Source organism: Chenopodium quinoa, unplaced genomic scaffold (genome assembly GCF_001683475.1).
Source record: "Chenopodium quinoa cultivar QQ74 unplaced genomic scaffold, ASM168347v1, whole genome shotgun sequence".
In the NCBI taxonomy this organism is placed as follows: Eukaryota; Viridiplantae; Streptophyta; class Magnoliopsida; order Caryophyllales; family Amaranthaceae; genus Chenopodium; species Chenopodium quinoa.
Window position 1 is genome coordinate 728,830 of NW_018742963.1, and position 25,802 is coordinate 754,631.

General features: G+C 31.9%; 2 protein-coding genes across 2 annotated transcripts; one reads left to right on the plus strand and one right to left on the minus strand.

Annotated features, from left to right (window-relative positions):
- Positions 1 to 1,178: 1,178 nt before the first annotated feature.
- Positions 1,179 to 12,145, minus strand: LOC110728813 (ABC transporter B family member 9-like). The gene is made up of 11 exons (XM_021908484.1): positions 11,172 to 12,145; positions 7,059 to 7,113; positions 6,330 to 6,727; positions 6,000 to 6,238; positions 5,276 to 5,801; positions 4,796 to 5,069; positions 3,938 to 4,628; positions 3,629 to 3,857; positions 3,264 to 3,530; positions 2,900 to 3,163; positions 1,179 to 2,017 (listed from the first exon to the last, which is right to left on the minus strand). Exons 1-11 carry the CDS (start codon positions 11,412 to 11,414, stop codon positions 1,364 to 1,366), a joined length of 3,840 nt encoding a protein of 1,279 aa, XP_021764176.1. The 5' UTR covers positions 11,415 to 12,145; the 3' UTR covers positions 1,179 to 1,363.
- Positions 12,146 to 21,837: 9,692 nt separating this feature from the next.
- On the plus strand, positions 21,838 to 25,419 carry LOC110728868. Its single transcript, XM_021908539.1, has 5 exons — positions 21,838 to 22,010; positions 22,315 to 24,256; positions 24,342 to 24,511; positions 24,649 to 25,343; positions 25,415 to 25,419. The coding sequence occupies exons 2-5, from the start codon at positions 22,316 to 22,318 to the stop codon at positions 25,417 to 25,419; spliced, it is 2,811 nt and encodes a 936-aa protein (XP_021764231.1). The 5' UTR covers positions 21,838 to 22,010; position 22,315.
- The last annotated feature ends 383 nt before the right edge of the window (positions 25,420 to 25,802 follow it).

Consider the following 25,802-nt stretch of genomic DNA (forward strand, 5'->3'; position numbering starts at 1 on the left):
ATGAAATTTTAATTATTATCGTTTATTTTTTGTGCTATTTAATAACATGGACAATGTTTCTAGTTCAAACAAACGATAAAATCAAATCCGATACATCATAAATCAATAATAATAATAATAATAATAATAATAATAATAATAATAATAATAATAATAATAATAATAATAATAATAATAATAATAATAATAATTTGATCTGAACTTATTTTTTCTGATCTGATCTGATCTGAACTTATTTTTTCTGATCTGATCTGATCTGAACTTATTTTTCCTGATCTGATCTGATCTGAACTTATTTTTTCTGATCTGATCTGATCTGAACTTATTTTTTCTGATCTGATCTGATCTGATCTGAACTTATTTTTTCTGAAATAAGTAAAAATAAGGTGAACTAAACAGGGCCTTAGTGATTAAAAGGTAAAAAGATATTGAGTTCAATGTAGAAATATAAATGTCTAATAAGTTCTAAATAGAAAAATTAAAATAAAAAATAAATAAATAAAAAAAAAACCGAGTGTAAAACATGGATTTAAATATTGAAATAAACATAACTTTTAAAATCAATTTAGGGAATTCAAGAGATAATTATAATGCTTTTGAAATCAAATGGGGGCAACTGTGTAAAATAACATTTTTAGGGATATAAATGTCCATGCACTATTTATAAGAGTTTTCTTAAACTTTTTATAAAGTATATGCAGGGATAGGGATAAAAAAATGCTTAGTCCAACCGTTTGACAAGAGACCACTCTATAACTTACACAATTGATTTGCCATACATACAAGTGATACAATTATTCTTTCTATCTGGTTATTTTCATAATTGAAACAAAAGTATGAAACAGAATGCAGTAAACAAGAAGCAGGGGGAAAACGTTCTTTTTAGTAAGTAAAATCAAAGTGTTCACTAGAGTCGATAGAAAGCCATAAAGGACGATTCCTTTTTTTGTAGCTTTGTTATAATAGATGCCAACTAGCTTAGATGGTAATATCTAGCCTAAACATGTGACAGAAATCCCGTCAACGTTACGAACTCTTGTAGGTCTCTCCTTAATACATTATGATGATGGTTATAACAATCATAAAGATTATCTTGAAACAGTCCCTCACAATAACCATTATGATGGTTGTTTTGTTGCTTCATGATTGCACTTTCACTAATTTGGATGTGCTCTTGCTATTTCCAAGCTTGCCTATGAAAGGCGAATGAAATATTTCTCTGTATGTATCAGGAATTAGGATTAAAGAGTGGAAAAAAAATTTACAGGAAAGACAAATTTTGAATCAAGGTTAACCACCAACACATTTTCTATGTTTTCTAATGTTTACATAAACTTTGCAGGATTAGCATCCTAACTAAACTCTATAAGGTTGAAGCAGCACTAGCATGAAGAGCAACTAGTGAAGCATAAGCACCTTCAGGTATTTTCATGAGCTCATCATGTTTACCCTTTTCAGCAATCACCCCATTCTTGACTACAGCTATTATATCAGCATTCTTGACTGTGACTAACCGATGAGCGACAACCACAGTTGTCCGATGCACCATTACACTATCTAAAGCATCTTGCACGATGCGTTCAGACTCAGCGTCTAGAGCACTAGTGGCTTCATCAAGCAACAGAATCTTAGGATTCTTTAGAATCGCCCGTGCAATGGCTATCCTTTGCTTCTGCCCCCCTGACAACTGCACCCCTCTTTCTCCCACTGAGGTGTCATAACCTTGTGGCAATCCTGAGATGAAGTTGTGTGCATTGGCGGCTTTTGCAGCTTCAATGATCTCATTCTCATTGGCACCTCCTTCCTTTCCGTAGGCTATGTTGGCACGGATGCTCTCATTGAAGAGTACTGGCTCTTGACTCACTAACCCCATCTGTTGTCTTAGCCAACTTAATTTGAACTTCTGAATCTCTACCCCGTCTAGGAACACTCGACCTTTGTCTGGTTCATAGAACCTCTCAATCATGCTGATCACTGTCGATTTCCCACTTCCACTTTCTCCCACAAGTGCAACAGTCTACATAATGTCAACAATGAATAAGATGTTAAATCATCCTTAATTTATACTACCACTTTGCACAAAGCTACCACTGAACTTTTTATTTTACCATCCAATTATTTTCCTTCACCATTTCACCCCCGGGGTTTTTTTTTACAGAAATGAACTAAATAACATTCTTTCTTTTGATAGACTCACACAGCCCTCTATAAGACTATCTCCAATGGTGAGACTTGAGGGAGTTTTTTTAGGAGAGAGAGAGTATTTTTAACAAAGTATACCAATAAGTTGGTATCTAAACTTAGCAACTCTAAAAGAAAGTTGCTAAGTTTAGATACCCAACATTGAGTCCCATTTTACAAAAAGTGTGGGCCCTTATCAATATTTTGTAATTTATTTAAGTTTTTTGATTTTTTTTTTTTTTTATTGAAAATCTTACAATTAATATACTTTAGAGAGTCTCACCATTGAAAAATTAGATTTCACATGAGTTGTTAAATTGAGAAGTGGGTTGGGTATCACCATTGGAGGTAAAAAACAACTCATTTTGTATTTCAATACTCAAAGTTGAGTCTCACCAATGGAGATGGTTTAGGGCATTTATATCTTATCAGGAGATGTTTAAAGCTAAAATTCAAGTATGCATGATCGGTAGACTGTTACTTTTTACTAATAGGGCATTTAACAAAAAGTCAAGGTTTTTCCCAAATGCCTGCTGTGATGACTGTTTTTAGTTCATCACAGGGGTGTTTTTGGTATCTTGGGTTCTAACAGGGGGTGCTTTGAGATATTGGGGATTATTATGGAGGTGCTTTGTTTATTGAGGTTGTGATGATCAATGTTATTTTTTACAGTTTGGAACTGGGAAGACTAAGAATTTAACTTTATGTAATAAAATACCTTTGTAGATGGAATAAACAAACTCAAGTCACTGAATATTTGGATATCTGGCCGAGTTGGATATCTGAAGCTAACATGACTGAACTCGATATCACCCTTGACAGTTTCTTGTGTTATCCCAGCTTCGCTGCTTGAGTCAATGCTAGGCTTACTATCAATAATCTTAAAGATCGAGACAGCAGAGTCCTTGGCTTTGTTCCTGTCCATAGCCATGCTGCTGCTTTGGGATAAACCGACCGCTGAGATTGTTAATGCAAAGAAAACCTGCAACAAAAAACTGTCTATCATACCAAAAGCTCACAAAAACCATATAGTAGATAACAAGGGTGATGTGATGACATAAAAACTATTATTGTTATTTTACCTTGAAAACTTCTGCAAATGTAGCTTTACCATGATGAATAAGGATTGCCCCGATGTAAAAGCAGAATGCATTTGTGCAATAAAGGGCAAGGAAAGAGAAACCAAATCCTAAACCACTAATGAGCCCTAAACGAACACCATGTTTTACTGGAGCCTCACATTTCTTCTGATACAAATCCATCACCTTTTTCTCTGCACAGAAGGATGCAACTGTTCTGATGCTCCCAACTGCATCATTTGCAACCTGACTTGCATCTTCATACATTATCTACAAAATTACATGAAATTCAAGCTTTCTTAGATTGAAAAGGACATTTTAAAGGAAAAAAGAAACAGTGAAGAGGGCTAAATTGTAAAGGTACTAACCTTAGCATCTGCACTAAATCCCTTCATGAATTTTGCTTGAAGGTACCCCTGAAGAAACATAAGGGGTGCCACAGCTAGAATAATGAGAGCTAGAATCCAATTAGCTGTGAAAGCTATTACTAAACCAGCGACCACTGTTGCTATATTCTGCATAACTAAGGCCAACTGATCCCCTACAAGGCTCCTAACATTTGCTGCATCTGTTGCCAACCTTGCGCCCAGTGCTCCACTAATCATAAAAAAGGTCCCGAAGTGAGATACTTGAAAATAATTAATGCAATCAAACTAGTAGAGATAGAATAAACAAACCTTGAATTTGCAGGATCATCAAACCATTTAATTTCTTGGTGAACAACCTTTTCAAAGGTCATGAAACGGATCCTTCGAATCAATTTACCTCCTGCAATTGCGAAACATAAATTCTGAAAAGGTATTGCTATAAAACTAGCAATACCTAAAGACATGTAAATAAGTGCCCATTTTCTTGAATCCTTGCGAAGCAAATGAGCTGATTCATAGAATATTTTGATGACTGAGGAAATAAGGTATCCAAAAATAGGAAAGATAATCCCATGCACTGAAGCAGCAAGGCTTCCAAGCAGCAAGATTGGAATTTCTGGCTTATTTAAGTAAGCCAAACGTCTCATGGAAACACTCCTACTCTTCTCCCTTTTTGCTTCTTCATCGGGTTTTTTTGTTTTCTCGTAGTCATCACCATCACCATAAAAATTCCCTTCGTTAGTCTCTTGAATATTTACAGGACCAGGGACACTAAAGCTGATGGAAATGGAATGCCTTCCACTGGAGGAACCTCTACTTCTTGATCTCCTTATAGAATATCTTTGACTTGCTGATCTACTCATTGTCCTTTCAAGATTTTGATTCATCTCAAGACTACTAGGATCCATAAGGGCAGCTTCTTGTTCTCTGGCCCCTTCTTGAAGTCTCACCAGTTGCGAGTAACCCCCTTCGGGGTCTTTGATCAACTCCTCATGGGAACCTGAATCAACGTATAGTTGGAAAATTGAGTGTCTTTTCCACTTAACTGGTTTAGGATGCTTATAAATAATGCATAGCCTTCAGGAGGTAAAACTTTAACTTGTAGAATGGAATACAAATTGTGTTTATTAGTAGCTTAAAGAAACTATATACAAGGGCATGTGTTACCTTTCTCAATGATTTTCCCTTGATGAACGACTGCTATCGTGCCAGCATTCTTGATGGTAGTCAATCGATGTGCAACAATGACAGTAGTCCTATTTGACATAATTCTGTCAAGTGCATCTTGTACAATGCGTTCAGATTCAGCATCAAGGGCACTAGTAGCCTCGTCTAGGAGGAGAATTCTTGGGTTTTTCAGAATAGCTCGTGCAATGGCTATTCTTTGCTTCTGACCACCAGAAAGTTGGGTTCCTCTCTCCCCAACCATAGTGTCCAAACCCTGCAAAATAATGTATTAAACAACCATTTAAGCACCCTCTTTGGCTTGCTATAAAGCAATGTCTCTCCTCTTACCTATGCCAGCGTAAAATGAGAATCCTAAATGTTTCTTTAGCTCATCTAGGAATTCAGACTTGGAAATACTTCTGTTTAAATGTTCTAGAAAATAAAATATCCATTCAGTGAACATTCTTTTTAGGGGGTTACCTTTGGAAGCTTATCAATAAATTTGGCAGCATTAGCAAGCTCAATAGCAGTCCTAATTTCAGCATCAGTGGCACCTTCCTTCCCATATGCTATGTTTTCTCTTAAAGTGGTAGTAAAGAGTACAGGTTCCTGACTCACTAATCCAATCTTCTGTCTAATCCAAGCTAACTGAAGCTGCTTCAAATTAACACCATCAATGAGAACCTCACCTGAATCAGGATCATAGAATCTCTCGATGAGGCTAACGACTGTAGATTTTCCACTCCCACTTTGTCCAACTAGAGCAACAGTTGTTCCACTAGAAATATGCAAATTAAATCCGGAAAAAATCAGCACATCAGGCCTTGCTGGGTACCGAAAATCAACATTTTTTAGCTCAATTTCACCCCTGATATCTTCCAATACAATGCCTTCAGTGCTTGAGGCATCTATTTTTGGTGACCTATGTATTGCCTCAAACATCTTGTATGCTGCTGCTTGTCCTGCTGCAAATGCATTCAGACACGGAGATGTCTGTCCTAGTGACCTGTTTAAGATTAAACATGCCTTAAGTACTTACAAAAAATTAATTAAAAAAAAAAAAAGACAAACAATTCTATATTTTGATTTGATTGCAGAATTAAAGGAATAAAAGAATGTTGAAAATTCACTGCATTTCTATTTTTTTTTTTAATAATCATTTTCCTTGAGAAAGAAGAGCCTCAAGAGAAAAGGATAGACTTACATTCCACCAGTCATCATGGCCATAATTACATTGAGGACTTGTCCACCATTGTAATTTTTTTCTATGATAAGTTTCCCTCCATACCAGACAGCAAGAGCATATGTAGACAATATTATGAAAATTAAGGCACCAAGCCCTAATCCTGAGGCTAACCCTTGCTTAACAGCAGCTTTATACGCAATTATAAGCTTGTTATCATATTTTTTTATTGCATCTTTTTCACCTGTAAACGATGCAACCTAATCATATACATCAAAGACAGTATATCAGAGAATAAAATCATTAGTAAACACAAGAAGCAACTGCATTTATCTTAACAAAGAAACTTACTGTTCTGATAGCACCAACAGTCTGCTCAACAACATTTCCAGCCTCAGCGTAGGCCATTTGGGCTCGACTTGACATTCTCATCATCAACATTGCCATGGTAGCACCAGATATAACAAGGGCTGGGATGCATGCTAGCAAAACTAAGGCTAAAAGCCAACCTTTTATAAAGGCAATGGCAAACCCACCAACAAACGTTGCCATTAACTGTATAAACTTGCCAACTTTCTCGCCCATGGCATCCTGAATGAGTACAGTGTCCCCTGACATCCTACTGATGACTTCTCCTGTAGTTGTTTCGGTATCAAAGAAAGCTATATCCTGCCTTAGAATTGTCTTCAGGTAAAGGCCTCGAATTTTTGCTGCTTGCCTTTCTCCAGTTACAATCCAGCATGTTACCTCTATTGTCAAAGCAACGCATAGATTTACATCAGCATCGCATAGATTTACCTCTATTGTCAAAGCAACGCATAGAAACTAAAGAGTCATGCACACTTTGTTAAGAATATACCAGAGTGAACAAAATTTAAGGATGATAATAATTTGATCCCTCCACAACTTTTTTGTTGTGTTCCTGAAGTATTATTATTGATTAAAAACTTATTTCTCGATTGCTTTTATTCTGAATTTGTTTTCAAATGTGTAGAGATAATTCATGTTCATGTTATCTTGTGCAAATGCTTCATTTGTTTAAGTGTTACTCCAAAGATGAACTTGTACGATTTTACTTACGTAGGAAGCAAGCTATGCCAGTATATATTGCCAGGTATAAAAACCTCAAGGATACCTGCAATCACAAATTAATGAGTAAGCAAGAAATTAGCTAGGAATTAGAGGACAATTATAATAATTAATTAATTCACATTATGTTGATTATAAGACATAGGAAAAGAGAAGAATGAGACAACCCAAATGGAGGATTTTTTTCATTAAAAAAAAAAAAAAAACACTCTGATTAGAAACACTGTTTAAATGTACATCAACTTAAAATAAAATGGGAACAAGAACAATTGTAGTACTACTTTTAAGTTGTAACCATCTCTTTAATGCACTTAATTCCATCAAATATGCCCTGTTTGGCTCATCCAAAATGATTAATTATACTCATTCTTTTCTTTATATAGACCAATGATGGGGAGTATATTATTGTATTATAAGAATGATAAGCAGCAAAATTACAATTTCTTTCTTTTGTGCTATAATTTTATTCTGTCCTTTTAATATATATATTCACCAAACATATGGAATAATAATTGATATAAGAATTAGTAAAGTATACATTCTTGGCTCAAATCCACTATAAAAATGTTATGATCAAGCTAAGACCTCCTCAAATTGCATGATTTGTTTGTGCCATTCCTTATCAAGATAGGGTCCCCTAAATTAATACAATATAAAGAGTACTACGCACTACCATATTGAATTTGAGGAATGAAACCAAACCATTCTATGATTAGTTTATCACATCAAGATGTAATTACGTAAAGAAAACTCGAATTCAGAATAGTAATATCATTTAAATCGAGTGAATTTGTTTGGAGTCCACAACTCTCATAAGTTCCAACCAATGAGTAGATAAGTGGACACTTGATCTAAAAGGAATCCAAATAATAACACCCACACCCCCATAAGATTGGAGAAAGAAGAGAATCAAACCTCAACTTGACCTCTCATAGTCTATCGCTAATCCCTTAATCAATTCTCGACTATTATACATCAATTTTCCAAATAACATAAAAGACACTATCTAAACTGAATTGTCAATAAGGGAAGTAGTACATGTGAAATAATTAAGGGAAAAAAAAGGGTCAAAAGAGGTGAGCATAATAATGATGAAATATAGCACGGCAAATAGTAGTAATTTCAAATGCACCATTCCATTTTGTACGATCCACAATTCCACACTATAACAACATATGCCCCTTTAACCTATGTCGGCCACTCAATGTGAAAACCTTGGTTTCATATAACAAGAATTAAAAGTACCAACATAAACTTTCTGATTGGTTGATACGATAAGAAATTTCCAGAAACATATAAAAAACAAAGTAAAAGGAAAAATCTCAACTTGTCAATCAGTTCATCACTAATTTTGCTACACCCTGGAAGAATCTTGTCACTTTCAGTATATAAGTGGTTTTTTGCTCATTAATGAACTGTCTTTTTTCATTTTTTGCTCAATTTTGTTCATGATTGGTTTTTCGTCTCCTTATTCACACAAGAATTAATTGGCCTTTTACATAACAAATATGGATGAGGTATTAGATATTCAATTAATCGAATTTAATATTGTGTATAAAGAGTTGCAAGAGCAATGTTAGAGAAATAAAAAATAATACAGTATCTATAAAATAATATCAGTAAATCTAGTTCACGTTTATAATAATGGAATTGAATTATGTAAAGATATATACTCAGGTCTCATTTGGTTGAAACGGAAAATAAATTCCCGTAGAAAGTTGTATTTCATGGAAAGTTATTTCCCAAATGAAAATCCTAGGAATTCACATGAATTTTGATTTACTTCCCCCATTTTTGTTTTTTTTTCTATCAACCAAAGAACTACCCAAATTACAAATTTCCATAAATTTTCAGTTCCCTCATTTTATTTTGTCAACCAAACAAACCCTCGGCCCCTTTAAAAAAAACTAAATCCAGTGGTTTGTCTTAGAAGGATTCTTCAAGTATTTGCTTTATTGATCTTTTTGAATTGGATAAAAAAAAAAGTAATAAAAAAAAAGTTTGGTCAGTAGACATGATGTTAAATGAGCTAGTTAGGCTTTCTCTTTGTTTGTTTCATGCCTTCTCTTTGCTTGTTCCATGCCCCATCTTTGTTCATTAATACTATAACAATTCTCAAAAAAAATAGTTGACCCTTATATTTATCAAAAGTTCATAAATGAAAATGATCTCCTTTCGTTGACCCAAAATACTGTACATTTTTGTATAAGATTTTTTGGATACAAAAATCATCTACGTAACTAATAATAATAATAATAATAATAATAATAATAATAATAATAATAATAATAATGTTATACATAGCCCTTAGGGTTACATATAAGCATCAAACACTCATTAGAAAATCCTAAAAATTTAGGAAATCATAAAAATATACACTAATTACACTGATTTACGCGTGTTTTTGTTATGAATTCCTAATTTTATACAATTTTCAATAGTGTATTTAATGCTTATATGTATTACCCTAATAATAATAATAATAATAATAATAATAATAATAATAATAATAATAATAATAAGTCGTTAGATAACTAATGAATATATTGCTCAAAATGGTATTAAGTTATAAATGTATGATGACAAAATCACGCGTCTTTCGGTATAATTAATGTTAGTTTTATTCTAATATTCCACTTTCAACTCTCTTATCTAACGCCCGGGAGCACTCGTTACCTTTTGCCTAATAATAATAATAATAATAATAATGTTTCAAAAATTCATGTTACATGTTTCGTTTGAATATTTATAGTATAAAACTTTTTTTTATAAAGAAAGTATTTCTTGGACCCTAAGTTTGACCCTACAATTGACTATTATTCCCCCACGTTCAGACTCTAAATGACATACATGCCCAAGTCAGATTTGGATTTTTATTCGTCAAAATACTAAAAAAGGTAAGGTGGGGAACAAAGGGTCGTGTGGCTTTTCTGTTGTTAATCTCAGTAGACGTTACAACTTACAATAGATCCATTCTCTTTATCCCAACGCATAGACTATGCACACGAAGTTGACATCATGCTCACATGTATGAAGTCAAAATCATGCTCTCGCGTGTAACATCTGATAAGCACATTTATCTCGTTTAATTTAACTTATTTTCTTTATATAAAAAATAATTATCATTCAATTCATAAATATTGTTTGTATATTGTATAGTAGTAATGTACTAGTATTGTTGATTAGATTAATATAATCTTTCCTTAGAAGCAAAGTCGTGTATGTGTGTTGTGAATCCAATTGTCATTTTATGAGCAAAATTTCTATGCAACTTCATGTTATGAAGTTGCCACCAAACAAGACATCATTTCCAAGCCAAGTATGGGATTTAATATTTAAAGTCCATTTTAAAAGATAGTTAATAGAATAGGCAAAACAAATACTCTAAATTTCTAATACTTGGCCAGTCTTTATTGGCAATAATAAATTAAAATGATTATCAACATCTCATTGACGTATAAACCTCATTGTGTATATCTAACAATTTTAACAAATTCTTCGTTTATCTCCCCAGTCCATATGATTAACCAATTCAATTTCATATAAACCACTCGAATCGAAACCCTTATTTTTCTGATTCCGGAATCGGAATTGAAGGAAATCATGCCGAAAATAAAGAATGAAAGAGTTAAAACAAGGAATGAATGACCTTAAATTAAGAATATGTTTAATTAATAATCTATCTAACCAGGGTTTTTCTGTTAATTTTGTGACTTAAATTAGAACTAACTCTCCAGTAATTTGCACCCAAAAAAAATTATACTCCGTATTATAATTTTATCTCGATCACGTCATCATTTTCATGAACATGTACCCGGAAAGTTATTCAAAATTACCCATTGCCAAAAAAAAAAACAATCACAACCGTTATGAATGCGACAATTCTAATTGTGATGAACTAACAATACTTGTGACACGAAGTTAACATCGATTACGAACGAATATTGCTCATCACTCTAATAAAATTTTGCCCAAACTCCATCATAATTCCCAAAACACGCCTTATTTTTCATCCGGTCATCTAAAAATAAAAATTATAATATAACCGATATAAACTCGACAACTCGTAAAAAACATAATCAAATAAAAGAGTAATTGGATTACCTTAGAAACTTCATGAACAACATGTTCGGCATCGGTGCTACCGAAAGAATTAATAATCTGACCCAAAATAAGAGTCATCAATGGCTGCGCAACTCCATTAGCAATGGCGGAAATACTTCCAACAATCATCAATATTATATCCCATTTATCAGCAAAACTAAACAGTTTATAGAATGCAACTTTTTGCTCAACTTCTCTGTTATTACCATTACTACTATTTCTAGTTCGTTCTTCATCTCCCATATTTCTCTGTATTTTCTCTCTCTCTCTCTCTAAAATTTCTAATTTTATTTTTCTTGAGGGAGAATTAATATGATGCAAAATCAGTGAAGTGGGGTTTTAATAAAAAAAAATAAAAAAAAAAAAAAACAAAGGTTGACGTGATGGAGAAGGATTAAAGGGGATGATAATTGGGTATCTCCGGATGGAGAAATGAGACCGTGATACAAGAATTTGTTTTGGGTTACAGGTTACGGGTTACTGTGATGTGGGGTAGCGTTTATTTGTTGGGAATGTGGTATATAATTTGTATGAGTTCAACACAACACAACACAACGACCAGAGAGAAGTAATCGGAGAGAGAGGCAACAGAATGTGTGCTGTGTAAAAACAGCTGAAATTGCCTATAAGTATGGTATTAGAAGAGAATAAGGCAAAAGATAAAGAAAATCACGCAAATCTGGCTTTCTTTTTTAATCCAACTCATTTTTAAAAATAAAAATAAAAGAATTATATAATTATTTTGCCCTTCTAGAAGATTTTTTTTTATATATAAATAATAGGGAGCAATAAATTAGATACAAGTAAATCGTGTAAAATATACGCGTATTTGGATTTTGGGGAGATGTATATTTGGTATTATGGTGTGTATAGATTTTCTGGATGATCTACTTCTATGTTGGATTTTAGTGATATACTACCTTCGTTTCAAATCTAATATATTATTATATAAATAAAGTAGGCATTTTTCGAGAGCATTCAACGCATCACATAAGCAAAGATATTATTTCGACCAATTAAAAATTAGATTTGTATTTTATTTTAGAATTAATAAATTCACTCGCCACATAAGAAAAAGTGACGAATGAGATTTAAGAATTTTGCCACGTAGTTAAAACAACGAATAGTAATTTATTAGGATTTAATTTATTTAAAAAATTAAAAATTATTTTTAAGAAAATCATCTTTAGATATAGGATTTATATATCTAAGATAAATCTTGATAGTGTTTATGATAAGAACTAAAAATTATTCCTTAATAATAAATAAATTAAAATTTGTGATGCATACTATTATAAATTGACGCATCCAACAACTCCAACAAAATTTCGTATCAATACAAAACCAAATCAAGCGAATTTTGTGTCAGTTTTAGTCATCAATGGCCGAGTAATACTTAGCTTAATTTTTAAAATCCATATTTAAATGTATATTTGTGATTATTGCTTACATTGTGTTTAATTGAAATACTTAACGATTATATTTTTATGTTTTGTTTACTGAATTTTGTTTTTACACATAGATCTGATTTAATCAGAGAATTAGATTCGAGCAAAAATGATTGGAAAATCAAAGTACGAGTTTCTCGCCTGATGATCCTATTGGATGAGAAGGTATTGTATCTTTATAAATTGTTTACATTTATTAAATTTTTTTATAAACCTTTGTAGTTTATATTAATTAACTTTATGATTAGAACAAATTTTTTGTGATTTAGGTAGCTTAATCAAGTCATCAAATTAACTTAATTTTGATTACGTTCATACCTCAATTAAAGCCAACTTTGTACAATTCGTCCATAATTAATTGAAAGAAAAGTTTACTCAATTAAATACTTTTCATTCGTTACAAATGAGAAGCAATATTGCACGCATTGTCAATGAAAACAAAATAATGATTCAATTTTCCAAAATACTATTGTTCGTTCGATTAAGGACGATGAAAAAATTCCAATGCATAGATTTGATTTTGTACAATTACAATTTTTAAATCAATTTTACAACAATTTTTCACTTCCTGGTAATATATTGATTTATTTTATAAGACTATAACGGTTAATTTTAAATAAATTTTTTTTGCTAACATGTTTTATTTATCCACTTTTATTAGATGGAAGAGATATGGGTGTGAACGAAGTAGGTGATTCAGTTGAAATAGAAGAAAAATAGTATACATATTTTTATTATTTTTTTTGTTATTTCTATTTTTTTAAAAAACAACTAATAATGATTTAGGATTTAAATTATTCAAAAAATATGAAAAAAATATCTTTTCACATTAAAGATTTTAACCTAATATGTAATCGATAAAATATCATATTTACAATTTTTTTTTGAAAGATATCATATTTAAAATTTATTCATATTATTAAATTCAGTTGGCATATAACTAACAACAACGAATAAAATACAAAACAACAATAAATAAAGTCGCATAATAAATTACGTTAAAAAAAATAAAATTATACTTTTGCAATAGGCAATAACACTTTAATTAAGTTATTATGTGTCTTTTTCGTCTAAAATTATTAAATAGTAAAATAAATCAAATAATTATATATATATATATATAAACTTAGAGTCTATAGGAAAATATCTTTTCTTGAGATTTATGTATGAAAAAAAAAAATCGTGCATCGCCACCTAGATAAAAGTAACGAATTAGATTTGATATATCTAAAATTTTAATGCCACGTAGATTATAATCCACGAATTAAATTATTTTAATGAAAAAAAAAGTAAAAATATAGAAAAAGATAAATTTATTAATTCAACACTACGAGTATAAGAAATCCAAAAAACTATATACTAAAAGATATTTAAATGATAAAGGCTTATAATAAAGTTTGAAACCTATCATATAAGATAAATTTTGATAGTATTTATGATAAGAAATTCAAATTATTCGTTAATTATAATTAAATTAAAATTTGTGATATCTACCATTATAAATTGACACATCATACGATACAAACAAAATTTCGTATCAATAAAAAACCCCATCAAACGAATTTTGTGTTAATTTTTTTTCATCAATGGTCGGATAATTTTTAGCTTAATTTTTAAAATCCTATGTTTAAATTAGTATTTCTAATTATTACTTACATTGTACTATTTGGGATACTCAACGATTATATGTTTATGTTTTATTTACTAAATATTTTTTTACATGCAGATCTAACACATCATACGACACAAATAAAATTTCGTATCAATACATACCCCATCAAGCGAATTTTGTGTTAGTAATTTTTTGTTAGTTTTAGGTTATCAATGTCCGGGTAATTTTTAAAATCTTATGTTTAAATTTATATTTGTTATTATTAGTTACATTGTATTTATTTAGGATACTTAACAATTATTTGTTTAATTATGTAATGACATACGAATAGATGTTGTATACTTATATATGGATGGCTTTGATTATTTTTAGAGAAGATGAAAAAATTCCAATAAATAGATTTGATTTATATCGCAATAATTTTTCATTTATTGATAAATATATTGATTTATTTTATATAAATGTAAAGATTTAATTTATATCAATTTCAGTTTGGCTAACATTTTTATCCATTGATGTAACAGGTTGGTTGTGGACGAGGTTGATGATTCTATCGAAATAAAAGATATGGTAAAACAATGAATAATGATTTAGGATTTAAATTATTAAAAATATATCATTTCACATTATAGATTTCATATAACGGAAAAAATATCATATTTATAATTTATTTATATTTAATAAATTCATTATAAATTACAATAAAAAAAATAAATATTAAACTTTTGTAATTTTGTCTGAATTATTAAATACAATAAATCAAATAATTAAAAATCTTAGATGAAAAAACCGTGCATCGCACGGGCTTCCATCTAGTTATTTATAATGATTAGACATTTTCAACTCATGTTTTATGTTAAATCGTTGCAAATAACTTAAAATAGAGATAGTATTTTATTTTTTTAACATAATTTTACAAAAATTGAAACATACTTTCTCAACAATTCATAGATTTTGAGTTTTACAGTTTTCCTTTCCTTTTTTAGATAAGGAGAAGGGTTTGACCACAACAAAATTTGTCACAGTTCAATCTTGTCTAAGGAGGGAAAGGTAATAAGGGAATCCTCAATTCCTCACCCCAAATTGTCTCTTGTGTGGTTTAATCCTACAACTTCATTTATGAGATGCAAACCTTTCCACAATACTAACTTGCTTGGTAACATTGGTAATATAGTTGTGTTTGTTAGAATGAATCATCTCAATGTATATTTTTCGAATATTAACTTTTTATAATATACTATTTTTTCAAAAAATTAAATATGTTATTTTGGCAGCTGGTGAAATTGAAATACTTAAAAGCAGAGTAAAAACAACAGGAGCAATTATGTAAAATCTTATTACACCCTCTGCGTTTTTTTTTTTAAGTGTTATACTTTGATTTTTTTTTTTTTCACTATCAATTTAATGGTCTTCACTTGATTATTTTACCAATATATAAAAAGACCAATATTATTATATAATATATTATTGGATTTGTTATAATATATACTTTCATAATATCAATTTTCCTATAATTTTAGTAATATATAATGATTTCTTCAAATATATCTCTATAGTTATTTCATTTAAAAGTAGTTGACACATTTTAGGTTGGTTTGATTGTGATTTCAAACATAAATTTCTTCAATTATTAATAAAAGTAATTTAAATTTAGAAGGAAAAATTATTAAGACGGATCTAACCTCCATGACTATATATTACCAAAAATAATTTGAACACTTGGGGCGTGTTCGGCATTAGCGTTTTAGGTAGCTTTTGAGTAGCTTTTAGCTTTTTGACTTGGTCAAAACGCTACCTGATAAAAATTAGGCATGTTCGGCAAGGTAGTGGTGAAAGTAGCTTATAGTGTTTAGATTAGAGTAGCTTTTGCCAAAAGTTAAAACTTTTAATGTTTAAATTGTAATACTCCGTATTTTTATAATATTTATATATATATATAAATTATTTATTTTATTTATTTTTATAAATCAAAATGATTCATTTCATTTAAAAAGAATTAATTATTTAAATATTATGTAAGTGTGTATAAAATAATATGAGGCAATAAAAGTGTTTTTGAATTGGGTCATTCTTATTTAAATAGTTGGATCAACTTGTTGGGAAGTTGAGGACACTTAAGAGCCCAACAAGTTGGCCCCAAAGGAAAAAGTTAAGGGGGAGTAGGATTTAGTAATGACAATCTTGTAATTATGAGTTTTTGTTTTAAAAGGGGAGTATAAATGCTTCAAAACTCCAAGGTCTTTCACTCAAAAATCATAATTGTCAGATTTCACAAAAAATCCCAAAAGTTTTCTCTGTATTTTCTCTCTCCTTTTTCTCTTTCTTTTTCCTCTTTTTTTCTCTCTTTTCCACGCCTTTCTCTCCCTCTTTCTCCTCCCCTCACGACTAACAACCACCAACGACCACCGCCGGCCACCCTCCTTCTCTCTCCTTTTTGTGTTGGTTCGGTACAATTAAAAAAAAAAAAACTCTTTACTCTCCCTAATTTAATTCTATTGTTTTGTTATTTTTAAAGCATGATTTTGATTATGTTTTGGTATTAATTTTGGGTATTTGATGTTGTTAAATTATTCATATAATTTTCAGATTTTTATTTAATCAAAAACCCTAATTTACAAACCCTAGAATTTGGGAATTTAATGTATATGGTTAGGGTTTGATTCTAGGTTGTTGTTATTGTTTAATTAATGGTTTAAATATGTTTGTAATGAGTTTAAAGCCCTCAAATTAATGCTAGAATTTATTTATGCACACTACTTTTTAATTATTGAGTTAAGGTTTGATTACCCATAAAAGAGGAAAAAGTTTTAATGATTTAAATATAATTTCCTAGTCTATTAGTGATTTTTTATATTAAATAAGTGTGTTAAAATTTTATTTAAGTCATAAAAACTAAGTCTTTTTGAAAGGATTTGAAGTACCCACTTAAAGAAAAGGTTTTATGGCTTTTATGTCATTAAATTGGGTTGATTAGTAAGGTTTAAAGTATTATAGTTGCTGGAAATTTCTGAGGATAGTGGATTAATTATAGTTATTTATTCTTATTTGTAGGAAGCTTTGAGCTAGGTGATTTCTAGCGAGTGTGGCCGAGTTTAGGCATTATTCAAGGTACGTATGTGCACAAGAATATTTGTGTATGCGTAGTATCATGCTAGGATTGTAAAGTATGATTTAAGTGATGAATTAGTAGCATGTTTGGTTGATTATATGCTTGGAATTAATGTTGAATGAGCATGAATTGTTATGCAAGCATGTGAATATGTTATTTGAGGCATGATACAAGCTGAATATGTATGAATCATAGAAATATGTTTTATTTTCAAGTATTAAGGAAGCATGAATTTAATAAGCAAGGCTTATGTATGTTTAAAGGAGCTAAAATTAGAATTATTGAGCATGATTCATGAATTTATTTCTCACCTATTTATTATTGGTGTTGAGTCAAGAAGTTAATTTATTTATTTACTTGCTCATGTAAGTTGAGTTCGAGTCAAGGAAGTTTAGTAGTGCATTTTATGCACCAAGGTAGTAATTGTGCAATTTTGTGCACAAAACTAGGCAAGAAACCTTAATTAAAATAAATAGTATGTGCTCACTAATTAATTCAAGAATGAATTGTAAAGTTTGTATTGAATGTTGTTATGTTTACTCTTGATTGATTGGTTTGAGTCATCACAAGTTAAATTGGTAAATCACGTAAAGTGTAAGAGGATACGCACCAAGTATACCTGGAGTATGAACATATGGGGGGAGTTATGGGGTTTTATATTTAACCATAGCTTCTACATGGGTACAGGACGCTATACTTTATTTTATTATTAATGCGCTGGAATTTTGTCACAAGTGTGACATAGTAGGTGTCAATTGGGGTAGCTCCCTAATTGGAAGCTCCATGTTTCATTGGCTATTTTTCAAGGAAGGAAACCTGTTCGATGCGTAATCCAAAATTATTATTTAATAATTAATATTGCTAGTTATGAGTCAAAGGTAAGTTGACTTGTGATCGTATGACGAACATTTTTTAATTATTTTATTTTGATGCTAGGATATTCATGTTAGTGTGGTGCATATGTACTCAGCTTTGTTGATTCATACTTTTGTGTTTGTGTTTGATTTTCCTTTGGATTGACCATACTATGACCTATTTATATCGTGAGTAGAAGGTTGAAATAAAGAGGAAGTAACAGGTACTTGAAACATGAAGAGCATGATGGGAAAGGGTGTTGAGAGTTACTTGTTATGTTTTTTAGTTTTGATATTTTGAATTATTGGTTATTGTTTACGGACTAACAATATTGTGTTTATTTTTAATTGGTTTTTAAAAAGGGTCATGTTTGAATTGGTTCCAACTTGTGAATGTTTAATTCTTCTTTTGTTTTGAGATTGTGAACTCAAATTTTATTTTGAAAGTTAGGTTTTTCTTTTTAGACTTTCGCCGTGTGACTTTGAAAATTAGCCTTAGCTGTTATCACGGTGGCGGTAATATTTTGGTTATTTCCTAAAAAGGGTTTTACTTAGAAAAAATGAGTATTTTTAAAAGAAGGAAATTTCTAAGGTATTACATAAATAGATATGGTTTTTTTTTTTTTTTTTTTTTTTTTTTTTTTTTGGTTGTTTGTTTGAAAATTAGGTGTAGAATTTTTATCCAAAATGTTAGGAAACAAAATCCAATTTTTGTTTTTCTATACTTCAAATTTGAAATATTGTTTTCAATGCTTATCTCAAATGCATAACGTTTTTTAAAAAAATTGTTTTGCTATTTATCTCGTGCCTAGCGTTAAAAATTTATATAGCTATATATATAACTTGGTCTTATTGTGTTTTGCAATCTTCATATTAAAAAATTGCATTATTTACAAAAGATGTAGCTCTGCATTGTATCTTGTTGACGCCATTATGTTATGGAAACTAGATTAGCTCCCGTGCGTGCGATGCACGGATATATAAAAAGAATTTATAATTGTGTAAACTTCAAAGACATATCAGTCAAAATATGTAAAATCTTTGTATTACATATAATATTATTTACATAAATCAAACTACAAAAATTAAAATAATATAAATAAAAAAAAATTCATGTCTACAATAAAATTTAGCGAACTTTGTAATTAGATGGAGTAATCAAATATATAAAAAGGTTGATATTTGTTTTCCTTAAGATTTTAAAAAGGTTTTTAAAAGAAAAAGTACTGAAAACTAAAAAGTTTAATGTACAATTTGAAAAAAGATATGATGTTAGTGGTTATTATTTTAGTAATGTTTATAGATTTAACTAATAATATAATTATTATTTTTGTAATAGTGAAATAATAATTTTAATTATTTAAAAATCTTTAGAAACCCAACCGCTAATTTACCGAACATTCATACTAAAAATTAAAACATTCACTACTAACAGCTAGGCGTGCAGCTAACGGCTACTACGACAGCTTACAGCTACCCACATAGCTACTTTTGCCGAACGCGCCCTTGGTGTACATTAATTAAATTGTACATAAGCAAGTCCTAAGGTTATTTTTAATCAATGTAAGGTAATTTTAACCTGATTTAGGATAATTTTTGCTCATCTTAAGATTTTAATTTTTATGGGTAAAAATATATTAAATGATCGGAAAATACCCTTGGATGCACCTTTATACCTAGGTGTATATAATTATTTTCAAAATAGTAGCGTTTCAAAGGTACCAGGTAGCGTTTGTCAAATTTTGGTTACTTTTTAAAACAATAGATATGGATTTTAATGTATTTTAGTATTTTTAACCGTTAATTTTGTCAAACACTCATACTCTTAATCATTACTTTAATAGTTAACCTCTATATACTACTAATTAATGATTATTCGTTATTTTGACAACTATCTACCGGCTACTCAACCACTAAAAACTACCTTTTACCGCTAATTTGCTGAAGAGGGCTTTAAAATTATGTGTTGTCTGTCGTGCATAATATCGAGTCAAAAGAATATCCACTCAAACAAAAAAACTTTGATTGTCTTTCTTCAATTAAAAAGAAAGAAAGAATATCTGAACATCTCAAATATTGTGTTACGTAAGATTGCTACAAAAAAAATAAAAAAATAAAATATTGAGTTACGTGAGATAATCAATAGTCAGATACTCAGATTTAAGTTGAATAATCAGTCGTCATAAATTTATTGGAAATCTACAGAAATTATATGAGATAGTCAATACAGTACAGTACTTAAATTTGACTACGGATTATTATTCAATACTGTACAGTACAGTCGTCATAGATGTATTATTTCATTTATTTGTTTTCTTATACTTGAATTTATTTTGGAACGTGAATATATATATTGTACCTTTTGTTTCTGTTTTTTTTTTTGTTTTTTTTTTTTGTTTTGACGAAATGTGGATATATATATACTTGTATAAAAGGTCAAAGATCAATTTCAGCATTAAATTTTTTAGTTACACAAATCACAGTTTATGCATGAATTCTTTTTGCCATTATTTCTTCCCTCAATTTTTTTTTTGCCATTATTCATTTGGTGGGCCATGTCTTCTTTGGGCTATGTTGGACTGAAGGCTTGGTTCAAGTTATTTTGGATCATAATCAAGTCAATTAATTACATTGTTTGGGTACAATTCAATGTTTAGATTGAGTCAATTTTCAAGGTTGAGACTAAACTAGCTGGTTAGGTTTTAGTCATGTAATTCGAATTGAATTGTTCTTGAGTTAGCTCGAAATCGAGCAAGTTGATTTGAGATTGGGTCATTGATTCATAATTAGGTCATTTTGTTCTTGAGCTTGTTTCGGGTTTAGTAATCTTGAGTTTTCCAAAGCCAATTAAGATTTGTTTAAATTGAAAATCATATCCTACAACTGAATAAATATATAGTACTCTCTTTTCTCTCATAATTTCGTGTTTATTTTCCTTTTTGTTGGTCAAATTTTATAAGTTTTGACCATAAACCATCATTAATATTGTTATGTGAGATATCGTTAGACCCGTATCAATGTGTAGTTTGATAATATAAGCTTTTTATAATTTTTTTTGGGTAAAATGCACGGATAACTAAATATATTGTTGGTCAAAAGTATTTCTTGAAGATGATGTAAAATGAAACATGCAATATATTTTGGGACAAAAGATGTAGTGTAGGTTGATATTATGAACATTTTGTGTAATAGATTTCTTTTTTTGTTTGTTATATTTTGTGCATATTCGTGATCAATGCACATCATTGATCACGAATATGTACAATTATATATTTTCTAAACTTTTTTAGTTGTAACATTATTTTATGGAAATTTTCATTTTTACCACCTTCAAATAATGACTTTGTCGAATTTACCACCTCCAAAAAAAAAACATTTACTTTACCACCTCATAAAAAAATTAAACATCAGTTTTACCACCTCATCTGAGCTCAGGTGACGGAAAACGCTTGTGGGGCCCAGTTAACTGTCACTTCCCTCCAATTTAATTCTTTTAAAATCGATTTCCCTCTGTCTCCTCCTTTTCTCACCTTTCACCTTCCATAATCAATGTCTCACCAAATTTCTCACTTCCTCATCAATTTTCGTCTCTCTCTCCTTTGATTTTTCTTGATTCTCACTGTAACCGCTTCTCTCTCCTTTGATTTTTCTCTTTCTCTCTGTAAAAATTGAAACCCTAGACCAATTTGGGTGGTTGAAATCGAGCTGGAACCACAAAATTGCAACACATCAGCTTCTCTTGTCATCTTCCACAGGGTGAGGGGACCAAAAGCTTGGTAATTTGCTAACAGAAATCGAGATTCCTGACTACAAGAGGTACTTTAAACCCTTTATTAGTACATTTCGTTGGATTTATGGTTGTCAATTGGGGTAAAGTATGCCTTTTTTGGGAATCTGTGAATTAAAGTATTATAAACCCTAATTATGCGAATCTTTGACTGAATTAGAGTGTGCATTTGTTAAATAATTAGTTAATTAGATTTACTTGTTTACTGTTAATTTAGTGCATAGTCAATGTGAATTGCTTTTACTTGCTGTAATTGGTGAATTGGTTGTTGTTGTTTACTGTAATTACTGAAATTGGTTATTGTTGTGTGTGCTTTTGTTGGTGTTGTTACAGAATGGACACAGTGGACTTAAAAATTACAGTAGGGGGTGCCTTTATACCTTCTTTAGCTGGTAAAAATAGGAGGGTGTTAACTTGGGATGGTGGGTGGGTTTATTGGATGAGAAAAGTGGAAAAAAATAAGATAGATGTACACTTTTTGAGGCAAGCAGCTATACATGGGTTTGTGTATGTGAATGTGAAGGTTCCTAGGGGGTTTAGTTGCTGGTATAAACAAAAGGGTAAGTCTTGGGTGAATGGTAAAAGGGAGCTTGTTGATGGTGAGGTGAATGGTTTCCTAGAGTCTATGAACAAAGAGGGGGCATGTGAGATGTATGTTACCAGTCATGAGCCAATTGAAGGGACTAACAAAACACCCTTCAAATGTATAGCTGGGAATGAGCTAACCCCTGCACAAAGGAAGGAACTGAAAAAGAGGTTTGGTGGGGTATATAAACCCAGCCCAGAACTTAGTAAGCCCACTGAAGAAGAGCCATTTAGGAGAGGCCCTAGGTTAAAAGGCATTGTTATACATGACAGAGAGGCTGAGGAGAGGCTTCCTAGGGCAGAGAAAGTGAATGCTAATACACATAAAGGGAAGGGTAAACTCACTGCTGCAGATAAGGGTAAGGCTAAGGTTGGGGATGAGACTGGAAATTTTGCTAATTTAGTGAGAAAAATAAAAGAAAGAGTGAGGAGCTTAAGGGATGACAGTGATGTGTTTACTGATGAGGATGGTGATACAGAGTCTTCTGATTCTGAGTTGAGTGATTTTGAGTTAGAAGTTGATGAGGGAGAGGAGGACTTATACTCTAATGATGATGAACAGTGGTTGAAGAAAAATTTAGACCATATTAACAGTGAGGTGAAAGGCAGTTTGAGGGGAGTTACTGAAGGAGGGGATAAAAGTGATGATGAGGACACAGGGTTTGACATAGAAAGAAATCTACAGAAAATTGAAGTGAGGGTTGAAGAGGAGGCAGCTTGTGATTCTGATGAGCTAAAGAGTGTGGAAGGTGATTCAGATGATGATCAGGGTAGTGTTACTTGGTTTAACCCTGAGACAGACTTTGAAAGGGCTATCAAATTTGTAGTTGGTCAAAGGTTCAGTGATGTGCAAACAATGAGAAAAGCTTTGAGACAACATGCAATTGAAAATAGGTATGAGTATTACCTTCTTCACAATGATTCAAAGAGGCTAACAACATATTGCAAAAGGAAATGCAAGTGTGTGTATAACAAGAACAGTTGTAGAATAGTGAAGTGTACATGTAGTAAGGGTGTTAGGTGTAGGTTCAAGTTTTATGCAACAAGGCTTGTGAAATCAGAGGCTTGGAAAATTAAGACACTAAGGCTGAAGCATAGGTGTGTTAAGAGTAAAATGAACAACAAGGTGACAGCAGAGTTCCTTGCTGACAGGTACTTGGAGGAGTTCAGGGGCAACCCCAGATGGAAGATTAAACAGATTCAGGACAGGGCCTTGAATGACTTGGGGATCAAAATTACATACTCCAAGGCTTGGTTGGCTAGAAGCAGGGCAAAGCTTATAATATATGGCTCTTCATCAGAGCAATACTCAAAGGTTTGGGACTATGGGAAGGCACTGCTGAAATGGAACCTAGGGAGTGAGTGTAATGTGGTGGTGGATGATATTAATCAAATTGAAAGACCAACTTTTATGAGGATGTTTGTGTGCTTAGCTGCACTTAGGGATGGATTCATTTCTGGTTGCAGACCAGTAATTGGGGTGGATGGGTGCCATCTAAAAGGGGCATACCCTGGGCAGATCTTGGTTGCAGTTGGAAAAGATGGCAATAATTCCATCTTCCCAATTGCTTGGGCAACTGCAGAGATTGAGAACAAGGACATCTGGTGCTGGTTTCTGGAGAGCTTGCTCAAGGCACTTTGTGTGTATGACCAAGAAGATGGCTTGACTTTTATGTATGACAGACAGAAAGTAAGTGGGTTGTGTTTGTGTTTAAATTACTTTGCTTTATTTGAATTTTCTGTACACTAACTTGTTAGTTTTGCCTTGTGTGTAGGGTCTCATAGAAGCATTTGCAGATGTGGCCCCCAAAGTTGAGCTCAGATTTTGTGTGAGGCATATTTGGTCAAATTTCAAACTGAAATTTCATGGTGCAACTTTCAAGGAATTGTTCTGGGCTGCTGCTAGGGCAAGCACTCTGGTAAGCTTCTATTTAGGTTCTTTTATGTCAGTTTTATGTGAACTATAATGTATGCTAGGAACATTTAGTTTTGCACATATTTGCATCTCTTTCTATTTTGTGAAAACTGTATGCCATGTGTCTATGTTGTGTTGAATGGTTGTCATGTGTGTGGTTGTATCAGTTTGAGTTTGAAGTTGCTATGGAAATTCAATTTTTTGGATGAAGAAGCATACCAGTGGCTGTCAAACATTGACCCCCAGCACTGGTCAAGGCATGCTTTCTCTACAAACTGCAAGTCTAACATGTTGTTAAACAACATGTGTGAGACATTTAATGCAGTGATTAGAGATGCCAGAGACAATCCTATTCTAACTCAAATGGAATGGCTTAGAAGATATATGATGAAGAGGAGTAATGACAAATGGGAGGCAGCAAAGTCTTGGGAAGGTTTACTAACCCCATTTGTCAACAAAGTCTTCGATGGGTTGGAGAAGTATGCCAGGACATGTGAGGTTACAACTTCAAGGGATGAAATTTATGAGGTGAAATACAAGGATGATCAGTGCATTGTGGATCTACAAGAGAGAAAATGCACTTGTTATAGATGGGAGTTGACAGGAATACCTTGTGTCCATGCATTTGCTTGCATAATGGACAAAAGGGATGATACTGAGTTGTATGTGCACCCACATTACTATAGGGTGACATACTTGGCTGCATATGAGAACCCAATACAGCCAATGCCTGGCCCTAAGAATTGGGAAAAGGTCAAGCTCAGACAGCCTTTGCCACCTATGCTAAAAGTGCAGCCAGGAAGACCTAAGGCAAAAAAGAGAAAGCTTGAACCAGGGGAGGGCACTTCTGCAGCACCTGAGGGCAAGAAGCCAAAGGTGAAGAAACAATGCAAAAACTGTGGTGGGTTTGGCCACTTTGCCAAAACATGCAAGGCTGAAGCAGCACCAGAACAGCCTAACCCACCTGCAACAAATCCAAAGGGTGGGAGGCCACAAATGCAGACTCCTTGGCTTAAGGAACAAAGAAAGAAAAGTGAAGAGAAAGCAGCAAGACAGGTATTTTGTGTATTTTGTGACTTGAGTGTATTTAGTGGCTTTGTTTATGAGTCTTGTCATACTGTGATTGCAGGCTGCACTGAAGTTGCCACAATATCAGCCTCCAACAACAGCACAGGCTGGGTCAAGTAATGCTGCACCTGCAACTGCTGTGTCAAGCCAGCCTGCAACAAGAACAGAGCCTTTGCCAACTCAGCCTGTTACCAGGAGCAACAGGAGCCTGAGTAAGCCCACAAGAGTGCCAACAACTACTCCTCCCAAAGTC